Consider the following 19,646-nt stretch of genomic DNA (forward strand, 5'->3'; position numbering starts at 1 on the left):
TCTTCTGCTTCTCAGACCACTTCTCATTCTCCTTTGCTGGATATTCATCCAGGTTGTGCTCTTCAGTTGTGGTTATCCCACAGAGCTCTGTCCTTGGCCCTTTTATCTTTTCCCTCCATACTATTTCACTTGATCTCATCAGCTCCTATGGTTTCAGTTATCTCTATACTGATGATTCTCAAATCTGTTCATCTACCCCTAGTCTCTCTGCTTACCTCTACTTTCACATCTCTAACTGTTTATTAGATATCCCTAATTGGATGTCTGGTAGACATCTTAAATGCACCATGTCCAAAGTTGAACTCATTATTCTTTGACTTCTCAAACTTCCCTATTATTGTTGAAGGGACCACCTCCCCCAGGCTCCCAACCTGAGAGTCCAACTTGACTCCTTACTATCTGTTGTCTCCGCATCGAATCTGTTGCCAAGGTTGGTCAGTTTTATGTCCCTCCCTCTTCTCTGACACTGCCACCACGCTAGTGCAGGCCTTCATCTCCTTGCACCAAGACTATTGCAGTAGTTTGCTGGTAGGTCTGCCTGCCATGAGTCTTTTGCCACTTCATTCCATCCTCTACTCAGATGCAAAAGTGATTTTCCTAAAGGGCAGGTCTAACTATGTCACGTCCCTATTCAGTAAACTCTAGTGGCTCCCTATTACCTCTAGGTTTAAATAACAAATCCTCTCTTTGGCATTCAAAGCCCTTCATAATCTGGCCCCCTCCTACCTTTCCAATCTTCTTATACCATACTCCTTACCACATATTTTTTATTCCACTGACACCGGCCTCCTTGCTGTTCCTCGAACAGGATACTTTATCCCTTGGCTGTGGGCGTTTTCATTGGCTGTCCCCATGCCTGAAATGCTCTCTGTCTCATCTCTGTCTTCTGTCTTCCATCTTCCTTCAAGTGCCAGCTAAAATGCCACCTTGAACGGGAAGCTTCTCCTGATCCTCTTTAATTCTAGTGCCTTCCCTCTGTTGATTATTTACTACTTTTCTTGTATATAGCCTATTTGTACATAGTTGTTTGCATGTTGTCTCCACCATTGGATTGTGAACTTTTTGAGGACAGGAACTATCTTTTGCCTTTCTTTGTATCTTCTGTACTTAGCATAATACCTAATAAATGTTTGTTTACTAACTAACTGAATTACTGTCATGATTGAGTTTTCTGTGGTAACTGGTAGTGACAATAGCTGGTTTAGGTTCTCAACCCAACTCATCTCCCTTGGACAACATAGATAATGTCTGTCATTTACTAAAGTGGCCTTTCTGTCATTTTCAGTAAGAGTTTAGTGCAAAGGGTGGCTGAGAAGTTTCATTTTTATAAGTCATTCTTATTATATTTTAGTTTGAAGGGGACTTTAGAGGTCATAAAATCTAAAAGTTTCCTGAGGCTCAGAGCAGGTAAGTGACTTGCCTCAGGTTACACAGCAAGTGGAAGATTTGGGATTCCAATCAGTGCCTTGTCTACTGCATGGCATTTTAATGAGTTTTTGTTGTTGTTGTTCTGTCCAGATAAAATTAAGCTGCTTATCATAAATGATAAATTTGATAACTCTTGGCCCTGTCAGTAATCCTAATCCTGACCTACATTCAAATCCCTCTTCTAATATGTACTAGCTATGTAAACCTTGGAAGAACATTTAATCTCTCAGTACCACAGCCAGTACTGTAAGACTACAATTTGCAGAACAGTTGCCAATCTGCAGTGGAATAGAGGGAGTTTTATAACCATGGAATACTTTCTTCTAGTGAAATCAGAGGTCTCATCCAAAAAAACCCAGACCTGTAAGATTATAGGTCTGTGTAGCTAGCCGGGTCCGCAGAGGTCATCTTGTTCAACTCTCTGATTTTACAGAGTTGAAAATGGAGGCCCCATGAAATCAAGTGCCTTGGCCCACTCATACACGTACCATAGAGGTAGAATCTGAAGCCATGTTTCCTGACATAGGACGCAGTGCTCTTTTTGCTGTCTGGAAAATTTATTGAGTCCTTGAAGGACTCAACTTGGTCAGTATTTTGATGAATGGGAAGGATCAGTGTTGGTAATCACCCCATTTGTGTACATCACAAACCATTGGTCCATACTCATTCTGTGTGATTTTTCCATGTCTTTCCTTAAATCTTTTCTAGAAAATCCACCTAATGCAATGGAGATTTTTCTTAGCTCATTTTACTGTTTTGTGGAGACCAGGGCAGCACTTAGGAGTAATTTTCTTTACTCTTATTGTATGACTGGCTCGTCTTCTTTTCTGGTCACATATGTCTCTGATGTTTTTTAAATGCCACTTTTGTGTGGAAGTTGTCACTGGTCATATGCATTAAGCTACTTAAAAAAACAAATGGATTTTTCAGTTTCCCCTTGGGTTACCTTTAATTCTGATTTTTTATTGTGGTTTTTCATGATTCTAAGCCATAAAGTATAATTGGAGGAATATTGGTTTTTGAAATATGAGTTTTTGTGGCAGAGAGCATCTTGGTTTCATCAATTTCTGAAATACAATATAGCTTAATCTCTTTCTCTCATTAAGTTCTGGACCCAGTTAATAGCACCTGCCTAAGAAGTATATTCTGGAAGATTAACTCACTGGATTGTCCATCTGATTGCATGTCATAATCTGAGTTGTGTGCATGTTTTATTTGCTGAATTCTCCTGATGTGAATGGCAGCACCAAATCTTTATTGAGTGACTGTGGATCTCAATGAGGAGCTTCTGGAATGTTTAGGACTCAATGTAGTTTTCAGTTTCATACTCATCAGAGTATGTGTCAAAATTGCTTTTTTGCTTTTTCTTTGTCTTCCCAGCACAGTACCTGGTACTTAGTAAGTGTTTAATAAAGGCTTTTTGCGTGGTTGACTGATTAAAAAATTCACTGGATTTAGTAAGCACAGAGTAATTGTAAGGCAACCCATTGGTAGACAAATGAAACAGTAAAATAAAAAGGAACAACTATTGGTGTTTTCTAGGAATTTACATTCTGTTAGAGGCTTCTATGTATAAACAAGTAATGAAGTACAATGTAATTTGAGGAAGGAGAGGACACTAGGGACTAGAGGGATCAGAAAGGCAAGTATTGAAGGAAGCTAAAGGACATTTGTCACACATGGGACCTCAGATGCTGCCTAGTCCAGCCTGTACCCACAGAAGTCCATACTACATTATACTTGAATGGAGGTTGTTCTAGAAGCAGTAAGACAGGAGAACAGCATTGTGACCCAAGGCCACCCCTTCTATTTTTCCATTGTTTTGTTACATCAATCCATAGTTTACCTCTTTGCTGCCCCCCCCCCCCACAGACCTCCCCCCTAATTGCTCTTAGTATTGTTCTCTAGCACCATATTACAGCCTTTCACACACTTGAGGGCAACTGTCATGTCTCCTACACCTACCAAGTCATTTCTTCTCCAAGCTACATATGGCTTGGCCCTTCAAAGGATGCTTATAGCAGGAAACTAACCATGGTTGGCTCTTCTGGACATCCTCTTGCTTATCAATGTCTTTCCTAAAATGTATCTGTAGAATGACTTAGAATATTGCAGAGATTTTCTGACAAGGTCGGAATCCAACAGAACTATTAACAACCTAGACCTGGACACTGTCTCTCTTAGTTCAGCCAAAGATCATGTGAATTTTGATTCCTGTGGAGCTTGCCATTCGCTAAAACTCCTAGATCTTTTCCAGGCAAATTGCCATTTGGATAAGCATTCTCAGTTTTATCCATGTGAATTTAATTTTTTTGGTAGGGCTTTACTTTCATCCCTGCTCAGTTTCGTTGTATTCTGTGGTTCTAGCTTGTCAGGATCTTTTTTTAATTCCATCGTCTACCGTGTTAGTTGTTCCTCCCAGTTTGTGTCATGGGTAGACCGTTTCTCCTAAATTCATGCATAACCAATACAGTACTGTAGTGTTTAAAGCCAGAATTATCGTAAAAGACAAAAACTATTTTTATGTATGAAAGACAGCTGTCACATGTTCTTGACAGTTTCTTCCTCACAGGACTCTATATACACTAAATCTCAGGGGAACATGAGTATTGAAACTATTTTAAGCATGGAGGGCACCCTATATAGAGCCTTAGAGGTGGGAGATAGGAATACTAGTAATAATATTAAATTGACCAATTGAACAGAAAGTGTAAAGAGGACTAGTGTGAAATAAGCCTGGAAAGGCAAGCTTAAATTTCCTTGGTTCAGGACTTTAAATGCCAATCTGAGAAGTCTGCTACTGTTCTAAAGGCAGAAGGGAGCCTTTGAAGATTCTTAAGCAGAGGAATTACATGGTCAGATCTGTGCTTTAGGAAGATTATTTTGGCAGCTGTGTGGAGAATGGTCAGGTTCAGGGGGAGACTGGAAGCTGTGAGACTGGTTATGAGTCAGTTGCAGAAGTCCAGTTATTGAGGTGGTGAGGACAGTGAAATTGGGCAGTAGATATGTGAACGAAGAGATGGAAACAGATGTGAGACATTGTGAATGTACAATTCGCAAGACTTGGAGGCTGATTGGATAAACTAATGAGGGAGAGGACAGAATTAATGACTTCTGGGATTGCAAACCTGAGTGACTAGAGCCATGGTGGAGCTCTCAAGAGAAAAAGGCAAGTTTGGAGAAGGAGCAAGTTTGAGGGGAAGATAATGATTTTTCTTTTGGATACATTGAGTTTAGATTGGTATAGAAAGTTCCAGTGGATTAATTGGTGAGGCAGGACTAGAATTCAGCAGAGAGGACAGCCAATCACAGTCTGGTGCCTGCTTCCCTTTGTAACTTCAATGTATACTGTTCCCTTTTCCACACTCTACGCTCTTCTCTTTATTCTTCACATACAGTATTCCATGTCTTGTGTTGGGGTTTGCACTGACTCTCTCGCATGCCTGAAATGCACTCTTTCTTCACCTCTCCCTCATAGAATCCCTTCATTTCTTCAGTACTTAGCTCAAGCTTCATCTTTGACAGGTAGCCTTTCATGATCCCCCAATTGCCAGTGTTTTCTCTTTCTAAATTCCCTACTTTGTGTTTATTTTGTATTTATCTTACGTGTTTATATATATGTATATATATATAAATATATATGTATATATATGTACATGCATCTATATGTATATGTGCATATTTTTCTCCAATTAAATGTGTAAAATTTTAGTGGACTGAGGTACATGATTCTGAAATTGCTCATTATAACCAATACTTTCCTGCTTGTCATTTAATTTTTTTCTGACATTTTTCAGTGCTTGCCACTTCTAACTCTCCTTGATAAAAGTATTCATGATGTTCAAATGTGAAGCAAGTGTTTAGTCATCTTTAGCCTTTTTCATTTCTTGATTCACAACCATAATTTCCAATTTTGTGGGGACCATCCTTCCCTGGGCCCACCTTTGCACAGAATTGTTTAGTTGGGAAGATCAGTTAAGGTTCTTGGTTTTTTGTAGACTGGCTCTGTTTCTTTGTCCTCTGCAATAGATACTGACTGGTACATAACAGCAATTTTATTTCTAATACTCTGTTAGCTCTTGCTTATTTTGAACAATGTAAAGCAAAGTTAACTACGTGGTCAATGTACGTGTTATTGCGAGAAAAATTATTAGTAAACTTTAACACGTAAAAATATGAACTATCATTAATTATATTAATCCATCAATATTTGGAGGAGCTATGATTTTGTTAATATGGGAATCCCTCCATAACAATAATTATATTTCATGACCAGCATCTGTACAATCCATATCTATACAAGTAATTTGATTATGTTGTTTGAATAGCAGTAGACCTAAAACTATCTTTTCCAGAAACAAAGTAAATTTTGAGTTTTGATTTACTTAATGCTAAAATGTAATTTTGCAAAAATAATACTTTTGATATTTTCATATAGTAGATAAATAATGCATTATCCTTTATGCTTTATTATGATATTTAACTTGTTTAACTAAGGGTTTAAAAATCCATAATTTAATATATTAGTATTATGATTCTGAGGGTGTTATGTAGATGAATAATGAATAGAAATTCAAACTGTTAAGACTTTTTCATTGTATGTAATGTGACAGATTTTCCTTTTTTAGGGATTTCTTTCTTTTTTTAATGTATTGGTTAAGGATTTTTACACGTATGTATTTTATCTAAATCTAACTTACGTGTTAACTTTGCATCATCTGAATACGAGTCCCAAAAGATTAATTTTCTTTGTAACAAAGTATGTTTCTAAATGTACATTTGAGATGCTTTCTGATATATAGCTAGTCTAGTCATGGATCTCAAGTACAGTAATACTGCTTCACATTGTGTTATTAATTACTTGATATATTAATAATATTCTACCTACCAGTGCTACACAAACAAAAAGCATACAAATGCACATGTGCTGATCTGCTTTGCCTAACCATTCAAATCTCTTTTGTACTGGTTATTGAAAGAAACAGTAGCACATATGGTAGTTTCAGTAAACTTTCCTTGTCCAGAAGTATGGGTTGGTTCTGAATAACCCAGGCATTTAGGGGCAAGGCTAGCACTGTTTAAATGCTGTAGCATAAAAGGATCTGGACCTTTTTCCAGATAAGTCATTCTAGGGTAAGCAGATTCTTGAGTACATTTTGAATACTTATTATATGTGTTTCCCTCTATCCCCCCATCTTGCGAAGACCACATCACCTATGGCAAGAGAAAATGTATTTGGAGTGTGCGTATATATTTATATTAGTATTTACACATATATATTTATACCATGAACCACCATCTCCTCCCATAATTTTTGGAAAGGTACAGAGAAGAATATTAATGTTAATAACAATAATAACCAGCATTTGTATAGCACTTTGGTCATCCTGACTTCATGCCCAATTTGCTTTCCACTGTGCCACCTTGTATGACTCAGAGATTTAAAGGCTTTTCTCCAACAAGGAGTTTCACACATGTAGGATCTTAGATCTGGAGATTAAAGTTTTCTCAGAAGTCATTTATATGTATGTTTCTGTGTGTATAGAGATCAGAAAAGATTCCTTGTTAAATACCAATGAAGAAAACGTTATTGATGTACTGATTATTAATGTTAAATAAGCCTGTAATAATACAATAAAGAGGTTCCTGTTGGGAATAAGTAAACTGCAGCATATTTCCAATAAGTACTTCTAAGAAATGGTATATGGGAGAAGATATGGATACTCAGACCCATGACAAGTTAAATGAAGGAATGCTTCCAGCATGCTCTTTGGAGGATCTATGAGATAAAATGAATACAAATTGTGTTATAGATAAAATTAACACAAATTTTATGACAAGCATAGAGGGAATACAGTCTGCCTTGATGGAGAATACATTTATTGATGGAATCATGGATTCTTTGACGTACATATGAGCACATACTTCTTATGTTTTGAATGATAGGTTAATTTTTTGGTGTGAGGATTCTTTCAAATGAGGCAGCTAAGTGGCACAGTGGATATAACTTTCGACCTAAAATCAGGAAGACTGAGTTTATATGTCATCTCAGACACTTACTAGTTATGAGATCCTGGGTAAGTCACTTAACCTCCCTCCCCACTTCCTTCCTTCCTTCCTTCCTTCCTTCCTTCCTTCCTTCCTTCCTTCCTTCCTTCCTTCCTTCCTCCCTCCCTCCCTCCCTCCCTCCCTCCCTTCCTTCCTTCCTTCCTTCCTTCCTTCCTTCCTTCCTTCCTTCCTTCCTTCCTTCCTTCCTTCCTTCCTTCCTTCCTTCCTCACCCCTCTGTAGAGGGCCAGCTCTGAGAAAGTCCATTCTGGGATATAGATACAGGCCAGGTTTTCCTTGGGGCCTGTTCTTGCCCTTGGGCTGATAATTCTGCATGTGGGCTCTCCATACCCCACCTCGGCATACACGTGCTGTTTAGGATGAAGGCTCTCCAAGCCTCCTCGGTATACGTTTGCTCTCTCCAATACCCCCATGGCACACATGTGCTAAATACCACCTGTGGGCTATTAACACAATATTGTTTACAGCAAAAGGGAACAAAGCAGGAGGAAGTCATGCAATGCAAATATTTTTGCATGCGAACTTGTTGATTCTGCTTGCCTAAAAAAGCATATAAGCCCTGTCCCTCAGTTAAATAAATGGAGCTGTTCTTTACTCTTCTGCCTGGCCCGTGTAATCTTTTCACTCTCTGTGGCATTTGGTCATCTCTGGCCATTTCAGCACCACAGCTGCTGGTGTCACCCCCTCCTTTCCCAGTGGATAAACAAAAGGAGGTGGAAGGGGTTGGGAGGGATTGTTGATGATTAAAAAAAGTAAAAAGATAAAGATAATGGGCTTTTCAGTGGAGTATAAGCTTATGGAAGTTCAGAACGTAAAATAATCCAAAAATTATCTTTGTAACTTATAGATTTTGGAAGCTCCTTTTGGGGGCAAAGGAGCAGACTTTTCTAAGAATCACAAAACTTTCAGAAATTCTATAAGCATTAATTTGTGTTGGTTGTTAGCATGCTAAATGTGAGGTCCTTGTTCAGTGATCCACAATTGGACATACTTCTAGAGGTACTGAATAGTGTCGGTCTTGACATTCTTATTATAAATCAAGCCAGAAAAAAAGGGACTTGTATCTAATTGGAAGACGGTTCACCAGGTTTCCTTCAAGGCACAAATAAAGTTCTTTCTTTTCTTTCTTCTCTTTCCACATAGGGGTGTCATGCCCTTACCTTCTGGTGCTCCCCCTAAAAGGAATGTAAATTTTAATCTCTGAAACTTTTTCTTTTGTTTTGGTTTTTATCTTAAAGACCAGACTTAGCCTCAAATCACTCTGGTCCCAGACCTAGACCTACTTTGTCACTGTTTGGGCCCTTATTGGCTCAGAATGAATGTAAATAGCAAATGATTTTGTTTTGGTGGAAACCCTAAGGATCTTCCCTTCAAGATTTATTTCTTTTTTTAATAGGTAAGAGGCCATTCTTGGCCTCATTTCTTTTTTTTTGTTTGTTTTCGTTTTTTTGTTTTGGAGGGGCGAAGGCAGGGCAATTGGGGTTAAGTGACTTGCCCAAGGTCACATAGTCAGGTCTTCCTGACTCCAGGGCTGGTGCTCTACTCACTGTGCCACCTAGTTGCCCTTTGGCCTCATTTCTTACCTAGTTTTAATCACTGAATGGGCGTTGCTTCAGTCAAACTGAGACCTGTTAAAGACCTTACCTTGAAAAGGCCAAGGTTCCCCCATGCATCCCGGGCCATCTCCATTTGTTCTGATATCTGCCCACTGGACCCACATGGCTCCAGAGGAGAAAGTGAGGCTGGTGCCTTTGCACAGCCCTCCCTCACTTAAAGCCAGTTCACTTACATGTCCTGTCCATCACCTCCCTGATATCATGGTCTTCTTCAAGGAAAAAGGACAAACAACAAAGTACTTGATTTGATTGTACACGCAAAGGTAGCAAGATATTATATTCATTACATAGGATACTTGATCATTAAATACAGAATTTATCATAAGATTGTGCAAAAGGACTGCCATGAAAATAATTTCGGCTTATATTCTCACATTTATTGTAGAAGCTTAGGAGTCAGTCAGCAAGCATTTATTAAGTACCTACTTTGTGCAGGGCAACATGCTAAGTGCTAGAGGTAGAGAAATTCTCCAAAGAACTTGATAACCCTTGAATTTAAATCGACGTGTACATTGGTGCTCATTAACCTCAATGCAAATGTTGGGTACAGAGAAGGAGAGAAAAAATATGTTGAGAATACATTGCTCAGGAGTAAGAAGTAGGAGAGAGGGCAAAGGCTAGAAGAAATGAGGCTAGAAGCCTCATTTTTGTAAGTCATAAATAATTTCTTCAAGAAGAAATTTGGAAAAGGCTTGACAAAGTATTGAATAGCATTACAAAAAATAAGGGTGATTCTATTTAATAGGAAGTGATTGGTTTTTGATGTAGAAGTCATTTCACAATCAGCTGTCACATCAACACCTTGTTAGAGGAATAATGAAAATCAATACCAAATTAGAAGAAAGAATAAAAATACAACACCCAATTATGGCAACTCTTATTAAACCTTTTTAAACCTACTGAAAAATGGGAAATAAAGTTTTTAAAAACCCATAAATTGACATCGACTGTTATTATGTCCTAAGTTGTTTAATCCAGGGCCATTAGGATCATGAAGGGCCTTGAGTCCGTATCATATCAAGATTGGTTGAAGGACTCAGGGAGGGTTAGCCTGGAGAAGATTCAGGGGGCTGATTAGCTAGGCCTTGGTTTTTGAGGGCAGAACCAGAAAATGATGTCCGCAAAAATATCCTGCCAATTAGAGATCTCCAAAAGGGGCATGAGTTGCCTAAAGAGGTGGTGTGTTTCCTCTCCCTCATTGTTGTCATTCAGTTGTATCCAACTCTTTGTGGACCATTTGAGGTTTTCTTGGCAAAGATATTGGAGTAGATTTCCACTTCCTTCTCCAGCTCATTTTATAGATGTGAAAACTGAGTCAAGCAGGGCTAAGTGACTTGCTCAGTCACACAGTTAGTATTTGAGGTTGGATTTGAACTCAGGTCTTGCTGACTGTAGGCCCAGCATTCTGTCTACTGCACCACCCTGCTGCTGTCTTCCTAAGGATCTTCAAATAAAGCCTAAGTGACCACCTGTCAGGTTTATTGTAGTGGGAATTCCTTTCAGCAGTGGGTTGGACTAAATGGCTACTGAGGTTCCTTCTAACTTCAATTATGAGAAGTTAAGTTGAACTAGTGGAGGGAGCACCTAGATGGATGTAATTACAGATCTGTTAGAGCACCAACGATTCACGGTAAAATTAAAACTAAAATCTTTTTGTGTCCTATTATTGTGTTACCTAGAGAAGTATCATAGATCCATAGGTTATTTTTTCCCAACTTTAATAAAATTCTTATCTCCATTCTCATTTTCTTTAGGACCTGTCTTCTACTTTGTAAAGTAAATGTAAAATGTTACTATTTTCTAGGTGTTCTTCAAATGATGCAGACAAGAATTGGGGCCCTCCAGGGAGCTGTTGACAGGTATGTTGTTGTGCAAGAACATAGGGGAATAGAAACATGACATTTTTATACTCTCCTATTTTAAAATATTATTATTTTTTAACAGGATTAAAGCTAAAATTGTCGATCCATACAACAAGATAGTAGCACGCACAGCTCAACTGGCGAGGCTTCAAGTAAGTTGTCTTCTAAATTTTTCCACTCTTTATTGTTCTAAATTCTTATCAACTTTGAATTATTTGTGGTGAATAGACAAAGGCACAAAAGTAAGGTTATTTGAAATGGATTTTTAATGAATGTGGAATGACAAGAGATTATAGAGGGAAATAACATATATTTCTCTAAGCTGTATATCCAGTGCAAAAAAATGATATAGTGAAATAATCTTTCAAATAAGATAATCCTATTCCTTTTTTCCATGTGTACAAAATATACATATATGTATATGTGTGTGTATACACGCACACATACATACATGCACACATACATACATGCACAGACACATTGTTACACGTATGGTCAATTGTCAGTGGTATTGGTCAATTCATTTTATAGTCCTTACACTGAGTATAACAAGGAAAGAGACTACAATGAAGATTATGGTGATTGATGTACCAAAATCCAACGTAGCAGATGATGAAGTAGAGAAATTATATGAAGGACTTGACAGAATGGTCAAAATTAGTTTGATATATACTTTAGCTATTCTTTGGTTGTGATGTGAAACATATACTGGAGGTTCACTGGAATAGTCTCTCTCTTTACTTCCTGTCCCCCAGACCTGGAGTGGCTCCTTCTTAGAATCAATCCTTTTATTCCCTCAAAACTTTGCTTAGTGTGTGATCCTCTCAGCAATTAGTGCTCCCCTCCTCAAAAACGTATTTATTTTGTATGTATTTTGAATATTCCTAAATACGTACATATTGTCTTACCTGATAGAACGTAGGCTAATCAAGGTTAGGGGCTGTTTCATTTTTGTCTTTGAATTCCCAGCAGTTACCACAGTGCCTGGCATATAGCATGCCCTTACGTAATGCTTGTTGATAGATCGATTTAACTGGGAGAAATATATTGGGAAGTATGGCTTGGGACCAAGAAATGAAAGCTATTCTAGGTGTGTAGAATACTCAGATGTTGTATATGTTAATATCATGAAAATTGTCTTTAGGAAGAGATTTGGAAAGTGATGGAAGTGGAAGAAAAATAAAGCTCTTGAGGTTTTTGTAAATGAAAGAAAGAAAAAATAAGCTTTGAAAATTTGACATTAAATGCTTGACTCTTAATACTTTGCTTTCATCAAATGCTGTCTTTTTTTCTTTTTAAATTGAGAAAAAGTATATGCAAGCTTAGAAAATGCTAAATATGAGATTTAGTAGTAAAATTTCTTTTTGTAATTGAAAAGTTCTTTGATGGATAACAGCCCTGTACTGTGTACTCTTAAAATTACACTTTTATAGATGCTTTTTGTATTTTCATATTTTTTAACTATAAGATTTATTCTTAACCAAGACCCTCCATTTTCTGACAATTTCTGTTAACTTATATAATTCTAACAGCTTAGTAGAGTATTGTTTTTTTGGGGGGGGGCTTTAAATTTTTTTAATATTTTATTTTTTTTCCATTTTTATGTAAAAAACAATTCTAACCTTCACTTTTTTTTTCAATTTTGAGTTCCAAATTCTTGCCCACCCACCCTTCCTTCCCCCCTCATTGAAAAGACAGATTATTTGATAAAGGTTATACATGTACAGTTATGCAAAACATATTTCTGTGTTAGTCATGTTGTGAAAGAAAACAGATGCAGAAAAAAAAGAAAAAAGAAAAGTTAAAAGAAAAACACAGTATGCTTCAATTAGAGTATTGTTTTTTTTTAAAAAGAAAAGAATCTGAATTTTAGTGAAATTGAAATTACTTCTTTGCTACCTTTTTAAAAAATCAAATCTGCTGTAGGGAGCACTTGGTGATGAACTTACCTTATCAGTGCAGACCAGGACCTTTTCAGCAGCTTATAGACTGCTGCCTAGAGAACTCAGAGGCTGAGTGACTTGCCCAGGGTCATATAGGCAGTATGTACCTAAGTGGAACCTGAATCTTAGGGCAGCAGGTCTGTACTAGGCCAGTCCTAGAAATCACAGGAACTTTGTAGTTTTTTTAATGACTTATTCACCTAAATCTTTAACTACTTAATCTCCTGTAGCTCTCAAAACATGGTGAGACAGACATCATTATTATAAACCTGAACATAGAAACATTATGTATAAAAACAGAGGACTTGATATAAGTCCCTGTAAGATTCAATACTAAAGAAATTTACCTATTGCCTTTGTGTATGTTTGTTATTTTAACTTGTGAATACATTTTCTGTGTATGTTCCTTTTGAGAAAACTTAGTAAAACTTAAAAACAGATTTGGAAAACTTATGAAATCATATTTTAATATTCACCCTTTGTAATTGCACTATTCATGATGAGACAGATAGTTGCAGTGGATAGTGCTGAACTTAGAGTCAGGAGGACCTGAATTTGAATCCTGCCTCATACGCACAGGAGGCAGTATGGCAGAGTGGAAAGGGCACCGACTCTGGAGTTAGAGAACCAGGGTTCAAGTCCCATCCCTGATGCTTTCCTACCTGTGTGAACTTGGGTAAATCACTTAATCTTTCTTGGTCTCGTAGAATGGATGGGTCAGACTAGATGGCCTCTTCGGGACCTTTCAGCTCTAAACCTATGGCTATGTGACTCTGGGCAAGTCCCTTGTTTCCTCATATTTAAAATGAGAATAACAATAGCTCCTAATTCATAAGTTTGTTGTGAGGATTACATGATGTAACAAACCAAATATATATTGATAATTGCTAGTATTTATATAGTGCTTATGGCTTACAAAGCCCTTTACAAATATGATCTCATTTTATCTTTACAACAAGCTTGCCAAGTAGATGTTTTTATTATCCCCATCTTACAGATGAGGTAACTGAGGCAGGAAGAAGCTAAGTGATTTGTCCAGATCTTCCCGAGAAGATACACACACACACACACACACACACACACACACACACACACACACACCCCATTTCATGTTTTGGCTGTTTTGATGTCTTGAAAAACCACGTAATAGCACTGGGACTTGTTTCCATTTAAGATAGTACTTGACTTGTTATGATTAGCTCACGTCAGAAATAATGGCCCTAATGCTTTTTGATGGCATTCAATGATTCTCTGAACTTGATTAAGTGACCCACATGGACATTAAAAAATTGACATATTTTTCTGCTGATTAATATGGTCTTTGCATTGGCTCTTTTGTTAACAGATTTTCAGTGATGAGTCATAATCTAGCCATGGCATAAAAACTTAATCCCTAAATTTTATTTTAAACATATGACTTAGGAGATGATAATGAGGAAATAATATTTTGATTTCATTTATGGATTAGATGGAGCCTCACTAATTCTGCACTGGAGTCCTTGTTGTGGGGCTGCACTATAAGTTTTTTTCTTTTGAATCTTTGACATGAAGTATCATCAAGACTCATGTGATGTTGAATTTTTCTCTGAACAAATTATTGTAGCCTAATTCTAGTATAACCAGATAATTAAACTAATAATTTAAGAAAACTTGGAGAGTTTTAGTCTCTCCAGGATATTGATTGTTTTTATATGAGAATGTAAGGTGATGGTAACATATTTCTTATCAAACTGTTAAAATGGTATTTAATTTATCTTCAGCTATTTTATTCAATTCTGTATTTAGGTTTTAGAATAGTATGTTTTGAATATGAATTGAGAGAGCACTATCTATCCTGCCTGTATTTTTACCTATATCAATTAGCAAAACCTTTTTATTGTTTCTTTATAGAAATTTCTAAGTTTACTACTAAAGATTATTTTATTTAAAAAATCCTTATTAGTTAACATTTAGGGATAAATAATGAATATTTTTAGAATTTTTTTTTTTACAGATCTGTGTTTTGTTATAAAGTTGAAAAACAAAATATCTTGATATTATGCATGATAATGTATTTCACACATTGTACTTAAAAATAGATCATGTGATTGGCAAGATGAGTAGTTGCTTTTTACAAATCTTTGTAACTTAAAAGCTTTAGAAAAAGAAGTTATGTATCAGATAGAGAATAACTCATGCTGAATCCACAAGATAATAAGACAAACAATACACAAGGTAAAAGCTTCATGAAATAACATCATGAAATAAATGCATGTATTAAGTACCTATTATATGTCAGACATTGTGCTACGTGTGCCCACACCAATAAAAAATAAACCCACACCAGAGATTTTTGGAAGTTTGAAGGCAATAGAATATTCTTTAAAACTGAGAAGCTTAAATTGAAACACAAAATAACATACTATTAGCTTAATATAATCATTAAAAAAGAGATGGAGATGAACAAAAGAGGTATTCTTCCAGAAATATTAAAAAGCTCATAGAGGAGCGGAATAGTTGATTTGCCAGCACCTCAAACAAGAGAAATATAAACAGGGTACATAAGATGTAAAAGTATTGTTATTAATAAAAGACTAAGGAATTCAACTTTCTTGTGTTAAATTTTTAAAAAATGCACTAAAAGATAAAAGAAAAAACAAAGAGGGGTCATCAAAGGACAAAAAGAGACCTAAGGAGCTCAAATTTTAAGAGGAATTTTAAAAATTATAAACAAGGAAGGAGGAACACTTGAATTAATACTTCTTGGACTAAATCCCATTTTCCTCTATAAGTGAAGCAGTCTCTTTGGTGGAATGTATACCACAGTGGGAAGTTTCATAATTGGAGAGAGGGAAGGTCAGAAACTAGGGGAGCCCAGCAAATCCATAGGTGACCAGAGAAGAGCTAGTAAAATTTTCTTATTCTCTTAACGTGAGGGCTATCAAATAATGGGCTAAAAGCAGTAGGGCAGAGAGATTAGGATGGGGGAATGGAAAGGGAATTCTCATCCTGGAAGGGGAAAGAAAAGGGTTTCACTAAACAACATTCCCATGGTGGGACTAGATTGAGTTCTGTGGTTGAGACCAAGGACTGATAATGAATATCATGGGGGTTAGAAGGGGAATGAATGAACACATTAGGAGATTACCCTGTATGAGATGGCTATCTTCAATAACAATATCTCACTCATGGAGTGGGGAGGGGGACATTTGAGCCCAGGTTGTTGAGGGAGAAGTTGAAACATAGAACTGAAGATGAGATAGTCTGGCTTTAGGGTGATAAGTGACCCAGGACTGGGTCTCATGACATGGGACACAGAATGACTCCTATCACACAATGCTATTTCCTTATGACACCTGCTTGCATCTGCTACTCTACCTAGTTTTAACTCCTGAGGAACAAGTTGCCCTGTTCATGAAAAGTTCATTACTTCTCATCTCATCACCATGCTGCTAAATAAAGCTTCAATTGACACCACCTTCCTCAGTCTCCTCTCTCCTCTTTTTGGAGGTCTAGAGAGTGGAGTAACAAACTCTTCCTAATGCTTTCCTTTATAGAGAGCAAGAACTGGATTTCAGTTCAGTCCATTTGCATCTGCTAAGATGCTTGGTTTCAACTCCATGGAACAAGATGCCCCTGTGCCCTGTATTTCCTGCTGTCCACTCTCCTCACTCCATCCCCACTTTTCTGACCCCTTTTGTGCCTGCTTCCTCCTTTAGATGGCAAGATTCTGGAGGCAGGGTCTGTCTTTCTTTTTATCAGTTGTATCCCCAGTGCTTAGCATAGTACCTGGCACTTTATAGATGCTTAATAATTATTTATTGGATTGGACTGGATTTAAAAGAAGTACAGCATAAAAAAGAGAACCTGGGGTAAGATCTATAAATGCAGTGACATAGAAATGAGGGAGAGGGAGAGGGAGAGGGAGAGGGAGAGGGAGGGAGAGAGAGAGAGAGAGAGAGAGAGAGAGAGAGAGAGAGAGAGAGAGAGAGAGAGAGAGAGACAGAGAGAGAGAGAGAGAGAGAGAGAGAGAGAGAGAGGGAGGGAGGGAGGGAGGGAGGGAGGGAGGGGTGTCAGATTGGGCACCCTAGAAATGTCTATCCTAATGAGTGGCTCAAAGAGAATAAAGACCAAGTGAAGGTAAAGCCTAGAATTGAAAAATAGAATTCAGAGTAAGGTAGACAGGGAGAGAAGTAAGGAGGACAAAGCAAAGAAATTTTTCTTTGTGGAAAAAAATACAGTGAACGATATTACTTAAAATAGGAAGGTAGGAGTGAGGAAGGACAATTTTGAATTTCATGCTTATTTAGGGAGGGGAAAAAGCATGAAAAAGGAGATGAAATATAACAAAGAAAGACAAATTAACAATGTAAGTTAAAGAACTTGCTATAGGGCAGGTAAATGAGAAGGTAGATCAGACAAGAGCCTTTGAGAATACAATAGCATTGGAGTAGAATGAACAAAATAAACTACAGGGACCAAGCATTGACTTTATAGAGTTGGGATAAAAAACTGAGGCAAAATATATGAATGGAGGAAAACACAAACTTACTGATAGCATTACAAAATTAAATGAAAGAGGTAGGAGAAGTAAGAAAACAAAACCCAACAAATTGTTATGAATGAAACCCATTGAAAAAATAAAGGCAGAATAAAAATGAGGTGGAATAAAACTCAATATGGAACTACAGTCCAAGAAATAGGGAGTAATTAGCAGAAGAAAGGTATTAGAATGAAAAGGGGCTGAGGAAGTCTTCCAGGAAGCTCCCTGAGTGGTTCAGTATCAGTCCTTTTGAAATTGTGGTTGGTCATTTCATTGATTAGAGTTCTTAAGTCTTATAAAGTTATTTTTTGCTGTAATGTAATTATAGAAGTTCTCACTGTATTCTACATCAGTTCATATGAGCCTTTCCACATTTTTCAGAAGTCATCCCTTTCATCATTTCTCATGGATCAATAATATTCCATTGCATTAACATATCATAATTCATTCAGCCATTCAGAAACTGGTGAACACTCCCTTAGTTTCCAATTTTTTGCCACTATATAAAAAACTAATGTAAATATATTTGTAAATCCTTTCCATCTTTCTTTTGTCTCTTTGCAATATAGGTCCAGTAGTGAGATCACTGAGTAAAAGAGTATGCATGGTCTAGTGATTTTTGGTCATAGTTCCAAATTGTTTTACAGAATTGCTGGACTAATTCAGAACTCTACCAACAGTGCATTAATTTTTTTATTCTTTTTCTCTTTGTTACTTTCCTTTTTTCCCTGTTTGCTAAACTGATGGAGGTGAGGGAGAACCTCAGAGTTGTTTTGATTTGTACTTTTAGTGATTCGGAACATTTTATTTCCCATTTGGCTAGAGATAGTTTGAATTTCTTCCTTTGGAACTTCCTGTTCTTATACTTTGACTGTTTTTCACTTAGTTTATGTGATTGCCAGCTGGACATCCAGGAGAAGATACCCAGCAAGCAGTTGGAAATTTTGAGGCTAAAGAGAAAGAGAAGGAGATTTCAAGGCTAGATATTTATATTTTGGAGTTGTTTTGTAGATAGAGGGTAATTGAAGTCATGTTAGTTGATTAGGTCACCAAGGAAGAGATAAGTGAAGAGGACTAAGGACAGAACCTTGGGGACATCCACACTTAGTGGACTGGAAGAAGGATGAATTAGCTCTCTAAAAAGTTGTCAGACAGGTAGGAGAGCCAATGTCTTTGAAGTCAGGTGAAAAAAGAATTGAAAGGAATGAAATTTAATATCAGATGTTGCAGAAAGATTAATGAAGACTGAGAAAAAGTCATTGTGTTTGACAGTTAAGAGGTAATTGTTAATCCTGAAGAGAAATTTCTGTGGAGTATTACAGATATTAAGTGGACTGCAAACCACTAAGTCTGCATGTTGTGTGGAGGTAGAGGCAGTAGGTATAGCATCCTTTTTTCTAGAAATTTAGCAGTAAAGAGAAAGCAATATAAGATAGTAGCTTAAATGGGTATCAGACTAAAGTGAAGTTAATTTTAGAATAGGGGAGACCCAAGCAAGTCTGTAGGTAAAGGAAAGGGCAGGTAGAGGCAGAGAGATTCAGGATAGGAGATGGTGAGAGGAAATGGTCCAGAGCAAGGATGCCAAGAATAGGAGTAGGGATGGGATAAAAGTCACAAATTGAAATTTCCTTGGCAAGGAGTTCTGCCTCATCCTGGTAGGAATGATGAGAGACTGAGTAAGGACACAGAAATTTTGAAATGTGGAAGAGGGGGAGATTAGGAAGTTTATGGCAGGTGACCTCAGTCTTCTCTGTAAAGTAGGAAATAATAGTCTGATAAAAAGAAATGGGTTTGAAGAATAAAAAGGTTTGAAATAGCCACTGTGGGGGATGTGCTAAGGATTCAATACTTATTTGGGGGGAAGGGTGCAGAGAGCCTCCAGGTTCAGTGAGAGAAAACTTGATGTAAAGAATTTATTAAAAAATAGAATTGTGTTACTTTATGTCCTATGATCAGTAATATGTTGTAATGTTTCATGCCTTTTATATAAAAGATCCACCAAAACCAAATTGCACTGATACTGTGCTTCAAGGTTAATAGAGAGATTTCCTCACAACAAGTCTGTGACATTGACGATGAATGTTCCTATCGGTTATATCAAGGGAATGCAGTTAATCATCAAGTGCCATCTGAGCCTTTGCAAGGAAAGGATGAATTATGTTCAGCATAGCTTTAGTTATATTTCATTACATTGTAGTTATATGAAAA

The 19,646-nt window shown here is 37.1% G+C and overlaps 1 protein-coding gene across 1 annotated transcript in view; it reads left to right on the plus strand.

Annotated features, from left to right (window-relative positions):
• COG5 (component of oligomeric golgi complex 5) overlaps positions 1-19,646 on the plus strand; it is a 368,496-nt gene that overhangs the window by 38,197 nt on the left and 310,653 nt on the right. Inside the window, exons 4-5 of the mRNA XM_036761810.1 lie at positions 10,916-10,970; positions 11,056-11,125. Of these exons, the coding sequence (XP_036617705.1) occupies positions 10,916-10,970; positions 11,056-11,125 (125 nt within the window). The remainder of the gene's footprint in view (positions 1-10,915; positions 10,971-11,055; positions 11,126-19,646) is intronic.

This window comes from Trichosurus vulpecula, chromosome 5 (assembly GCF_011100635.1).
Source record: "Trichosurus vulpecula isolate mTriVul1 chromosome 5, mTriVul1.pri, whole genome shotgun sequence".
Classification (NCBI taxonomy): domain Eukaryota; kingdom Metazoa; phylum Chordata; class Mammalia; order Diprotodontia; family Phalangeridae; genus Trichosurus; species Trichosurus vulpecula.